The sequence below is a fragment of the Dryas octopetala genome, chromosome 4 (assembly GCF_963921425.1).
Source record: "Dryas octopetala chromosome 4, drDryOcto1.1, whole genome shotgun sequence".
Classification (NCBI taxonomy): Eukaryota; Viridiplantae; Streptophyta; class Magnoliopsida; order Rosales; family Rosaceae; genus Dryas; species Dryas octopetala.
The window spans coordinates 5,729,695-5,736,011 of NC_141369.1; the positions used below are offsets into that span (position 1 = coordinate 5,729,695).

Sequence of the window (6,317 nt, forward strand, 5' to 3'; positions counted from 1 at the left end):
TATACAACTTTACATGTTATCTTCAAATCTTCACTTCTCATTCTCTGCTCCAGAGTAGACAATTTTTGACAAGTCAAAACCGTAAGGCATAAGGCGTCTAGCTTCCATCCACTGCATAATGATTTTACCAATCCTTTTTTCCCTCCTAGACAAAAATCAGATAAGATGCCTGAATCAAGCACACTAGGATCTCTCAAACATTTCTTTCAAGAATTGGACTGCTCCATCAAAATCCCTATTATTGCAGAAGGCGGATATCAACATCTCTAAAGTATGCTCATCAGGATGATAACCACTCATTATCATGCTTTGATACAACTGAAAGGCACGATCTGAGTTCTTACTAACACACTGCCCGTCAATAAGGGCAGAAAAGGTTGAGGCATTTGGGACTAACTTCCTTTTATCAAGTTCTTTAACCAGATATACAGCTTTCTTTGTCTTACCCTCCTTGCACAGTCCCAAAATCAAGGCATTATAAGTCAGGATATTAACATTAACTTGAATCCTTGACATCTCCTCAAAAGCCTATTGCCCATCTCACTATTACCCACTCGACTGTACCCATTAATCAAAGTACTTTTGCCACCAATCAATCCAACCAATCCTATTGCCCATTCCAACCAATCCTATTCCCTGTAAGTGCATTTGGGCTTCCATTTAGTTGATTTTCTTAGGAAAAGTTTAAAACATAGTCCCTTTTAGTTTGCTTTTATGACTTGTAGGCTTGTACCAAAATCTCTTATTGAATATTTTGTGCTTAATAGATCACATGTATTTTAGCTACAGTGATGAGATGGCTAATGGATGGAGCTAAGTTAAATTCCTCTAAGAAACCGAAAAAATAAATAAATGAATCTTCAATAGATCAAATGTACACAAATATGCTTGAAATGATGTGTAATTTAACCAAATTTTGCTAAACTTTATGAAGATTTTTTTTAAAAAAAGTGGCTTAGATAAAATGTTAGAAATTAATTAAAATTTGACCTTGGAACGTAAGGAAAATAAGAAAAAGTTGGGCCTACAATTTGCAAAAGAATCCAAGAAAAAGTTGGAAGAAATGAAAAGAGTTCTATTAACATCTTTCTATACAGCAAATAATAGTTGTTCAGATCCAATTTATAAATTAAAAAAATATCTGTGTGCTATACTGCTATTATACTTTATGAAGAATCGAAAATTGGATCGAATTTTCAAAAGGTGGTCGGTCTCTCACTTTTTACTCAGCTAAGTTACCTTGACCTTTCTTTCTTTATCGACCGTACTCATAATTACTTCAACAGTTCAACAAACAACAATATTTTCAGTGGCCAGGTTTCTTGGTTTGGAAAGCTAACCAACTCTACCACTTGGGGCTTGGGTATACGGTATACGAACTTAAGAGGTCCATTCCCATATTTTGTGGCTAACCTCACACAACTTGCTGAACTAGACTTGGGATTTAATCAAATAACCAGTCAACTTGCTGAACTAGACTTGTCATAGTAATGAAATGATAGCTAAGTTTGTGGAACAAAAAGTTTTAGCAAAAGGCTAAGTTTGTTCTGTCGTCTTCATCACTGTGGTCCTCATCATTTCCTTATTTATGGCGTAAACATATATATATATATATAGATACAGTTAAATTTGTAATAAGTTCTCTGATAATGGGGGGAATTTTCTAAATGGGTTAGCTTTGCAAGACTCGGACCACTGGGTCTCTCACTTTTTAACGGTTAGCTAGACAAGAATGTTTGTGGTAACGATGAATGGCATGTATTATGGTTCAAGGCTAAATGGGACAAAGCAAGATTGGAATCTGGAGGGAGAAAATTAAAGAGACTTCTATTAAGTCACGAAACAATCCAGCGTGAAGGATTCTGCAGACGAATTGAGTTGAGTTGATTTTTCAACTCTAATTTATCACCACTCATCTTTTAATTTTGTAATTTAACATCCCCGGTAATTGAAAGAAGTAACTCGAATATATAGCTCTCAAGGCTTAAATTTCCAAAAATCTAAACGAATGGCTAAAAGACTTTAATTGAGACCAATTTTGGTTAGTTTCTCAAATTTTTATTTTCTTCAAACCTAAAAAGAAGCATGATTATATTTACCAAAAAGAGAAGAAGCAAGATTACATTAATGAATGAGATGAGTTAAATCTCCTTACAAGGAAAAACAAATAAAAGGTTAATTTTAAACTATGGTGGCAAAAGTCTAAAGTCTTTGGTTAAGTATCTCACTTGTGACAGCTAGCAATTACCTTTAACAAATCTAGGTTGTCGTACTGATGATAGCTAAGTTTGTGGTAGAGAAAGTGTTAAAGGTAATTGTGCATGAGTATTGAGTCATGTCTATAAAAGGAGTATCATTTGTCTTCTTAAGTCACAGACTCATAAACAGACATACTCAGAAAACTAAACAAAATTGTCGTGAGATTCATGGGAATGGGATCCTCCTGGTGTAACCATTTTTGTGTGCTCGTTTTACTATTACTTAATGCCACCCACTGTTTCTCATTTGTGCAGACACAGACACTTTGCCATGATGATGAACGCTCTGCCTTGTTGCAATTCAAGCAAAGCTTCACTATAAACAAGTCTGCTTCTGGGGATCCTTCTGCTTATCCAAAGGTTGCATCTTGGAGTAGGCAAGAAGGAGATCATGAGAGGAGTAATTGCTGCTCATGGGATGGTGTTAAGTGCGATGAAGGCTCTGGCCATGTCATTGGCCTTGACCTCCACAGCAGCTGTCTTTATGGTTCTATCAACTCCACCACCACCCTCTTCCAACTTGTTCACTTGCAGAGACTTGACCTCTCTGATAATCACTTCAATTGGTCTGAAATACCATCAAGGTTAGGCCATGATCTTACCAGTCTAACATATCTCAACCTTTCACTATCCACATTTTCCGGCCAAATTCCATCAGAAATTTCAAAGCTATCCAAGTTGTCTACCCTTGATCTGTCTTTCAATTCTGATGTCAACTTGACGGAGGCCAACTTGAGAAGCCTAGTTCAGAATTTAACAAACATAAAACAACTTCATCTTAGTGAGGTATCCATACCCTCCACGGTGCCTGATATCTTGGCCAATGCATCTTCTCTCATATCTCTCCGTCTTCAAGACTGTGCGTTGCTTGGGGAATTCCCAGTAGGCATTTTCCACATGCCAAACTTAGAGGTCCTTGATCTGATGGGTAACATAGACCTAACCGGTTATTTTCCTGAAAACCTGAACAGGAGCAGTCCCTTGAAGGAATTGAATGTTGCGAACACAGATTTCTCTGGTCATGTACCAGCTTCAATTGGAGATCTTCATTCCTTAAATTTGTTGGATATCTCCTACTGTGATTTTTATTCCGATCTTCCATCTTCACTCGGCAACCTTACCCAGCTAAGTTACCTTGACCTTTCTTTCTTTCAAGACAAAGCTCATAATAGCTTGTACTCTTCAAGAAACATCAATATTTTCAGTGGCCAAGTTTCTTGGGTTGGAAAACTAACCAAACTCTACCACTTGGGGCTTGGGTTTACCAACTTAAGCGGTCCAACCCCATATTTTTTTGCTAACCTCACACAACTTTCTGAACTAGACTTGGCATATAATCAAATAACCAGTCCACTCCCATCTTGGCTTATGAAGCAGACCCAATTAACTAAGTTATCCCTTCGGTCTAACAATTTGAAAGGAGCAATTCCTAGGTCACTCTTCCACCTTCAAAATCTTGAATACCTTGACCTTTCCGAAAATAACTTGAGTGGATTAGTTGAGTTTGATGAGTTTTCCAAGCTCAAAAATTTATGGTTACTTCGGTTATCGTCCAATAAGTTATCTCTGCATATCACAACCAGTTTCAGTGCTACTGCTCCACAGTTTGAAGTTCTGAAGTTGGGTTCATGCAACTTAACAGAGTTTCCACAATTTTTGAAAAATCAATACAAATTGCACGTGCTAGACCTATCTGACAACCAAATTCATAGCCAAATACCATTTTGGATGTGGAACGCAACTAGAGAAACTTTGAGATATCTCAACCTCGCTGACAACTTTTTAACAGGATTTGAACAGAATCCAGCTGGCACTCTTCCATGGCCGAATCTAGGCTATTTAAACCTCGGGTTCAACAGGTTCCAAGGTACACTGCCAAGTCCACCGACATCAATGGTAGTTTACTCTGTACCAAACAATGAGTATACTGGAGAAATCCCACCATCATTCTGCAACTCCAGTGTTCTGTTCCATCTTGATTTGTCCAACAACAAGCTGAGTGGCATGCTTCCACAATGTTTTGGGAACTTCAGTTATCTTAAAATATTGAAACTGCACAGCAACTCTTTTCATGGCCATATTCCTCAAATATGTTCAAGCACAAGCATAAATACTTGGTTAGGGATGATTGATTTAAGTTATAATCAGTTTCAGGGGAAGCTTCCAAGATCAATGACCAATTGCAGTCATTTAAGGTTTCTTAATGTTGAAAACAATCTCATCAGTGACATCTTCCCATCTTGGTTAGGGGCACTTCCATTTCTAAGGGTTCTCATCTTGCGGTCTAATGGATTTCATGGCATAATTGGGAAGCCTGCAACTAACCAGGAATTCCTAAATTTGTGTATCATTGATTTATCTAACAATGGATTTTCAAGTGTGTTGCCGTCTAACTACTTTGCAAACTGGAATTGCATGAAGTCTGTTGAAAAAGAGGAAAAATATATCAAGACCAGATTATGGTACGGCAGATGGAAAAATCAAGAAGCCCAAGATATTTATTATCCAATGACTATATTTGGCAAAGGCGTTGAGTTGAAATATTCGAAGACTCCTTATCTTCTCAGATTCATAGATCTCTCTAGTAATAGATTTGAAGGAGAGATTCCAGCACGTACCATTGGGAATCTAAGAGGCCTTCATTTTCTTGACCTTTCCAACAACACTCTCACCGGTCCCATCCCCTCATCTTTAGGGAACTTGACTTTTCTTGAATCATTGGATCTCTCTCAAAACCAACTCTCAGGAAAGATTCCTAGTAATTTAGCACTACTCAATTTCCTTGCGTATTTTAATGTATCCCATAACCATCTTTGGGGTCCTATCCCACACGGCCAACAATTCGATACATTCCTAGAGGATTCGTACCAAGGAAACTCAGGTTTGTGCGGAAAGCTTTTGCCAAACAAATGTGAAGATTCTGAGCCGCCGCCACCTTCAAAATTTGAAGAAGATGAAGACTCAGGGTTCCAAATTGAATTTGATTGGTACGTGGTTCTGCCAGGAGTTGTGAGTGGGCTAGTGGTTGGAGTGGTTACTGGGAACATTTTCGCAACCAAGAATCATGCATGGTTTGTGAAGACATTTAGCAGGAGGAGGCAGCCAAGAGGCACAAGGGTGAGGAGGGGACACAGAACTTAGTCGTTTTAATTCAGATGCTGCTTCATATGTGTGGCTGTTGGGGAAGTCTTTGGGCCTTGAAGGCCAATTTCATGTTGTTCTAGTGTGCATTCTGTTTTCTGGTCTGTGAGTGTTTATCTATTTTGTGATGTTTGTATTCAGGCCTTCAAGGCCAATATCATGTTATCTTATGTTGAATATATAGGGGGCAGACTTAATACTTGTTGAATATTTTCAAAATAGAAAATAGGCCACCAAGCAGTGGCTTTGCAGTTGAAAATAAGTTTTGTGCCTTTTGGCATGAAGCAGTGTATCCTTTGGTGTTTAAACATCCGAAATCTTTGGCAAAAGTTGCAATCTGTTCATATATAAATGTATGACTTTAGAGTCACAATCTTTCATAGAAAGATATGATTTTTATGAAGAGATATCTCTTGATTAAAAGGTATAAACCATTTGAATTAATGGCTACCATACCAATTCATAAAGGACACTTGATGCTCTATAAATAGAGGAACTTTATGCAAAGAATTTTCACTGATTATCCAACATTCTTATCCTCTATTAACTTCCTACAAACTAAAGAATTGAGAACTAATTTCTGCAGTTTTAGTTCTTAATTAATCTTGAGCTTTTTCTTGTTTATCTCTTAGGGTGTTTGGTTTGTTTTGGTTGTGCAAGACATCAACAAACACATAGTGTGTACACTAGGCTTCATTGTATCCACAAGACTTATTTGCATATCCCCTTTGCACACTAATTGTGGGGGCAAATAAAGTCTGAAAGAAAGCGTAGTCACTATGTGCCTTGAAGCATTCTTTTATCGTTCTACAACCATTTTTCACAGATCAATTATATCAACAATACTCTGGTCCTCTAATAAGTTCTCTGTCTTCAGTTTTTGTTCTATATGTCCTATCAAAATCAGATAATTGAGAT

General features: G+C 37.5%; 1 protein-coding gene across 1 annotated transcript; it reads left to right on the forward strand.

Moving 5' to 3' along the window:
* The first annotated feature begins 2,373 nt into the window (after positions 1-2,373).
* LOC147286309 (receptor-like protein 7) lies at positions 2,374-5,609 on the forward strand. The gene has a single exon (XM_086241183.1). It carries the CDS (start codon positions 2,427-2,429, stop codon positions 5,397-5,399), a length of 2,973 nt encoding a protein of 990 aa, XP_086097309.1. The 5' UTR covers positions 2,374-2,426; the 3' UTR covers positions 5,400-5,609.
* The last annotated feature ends 708 nt before the right edge of the window (positions 5,610-6,317 follow it).

Excerpts from the sequence above, each read along its gene's own strand:
- LOC147286309 (XM_086241183.1), top strand. The coding sequence starts at position 2,427 with ATGGGAATGGGATCCTCCTGGTGTAACCATTTTTGTGTGCTCGTTTTA.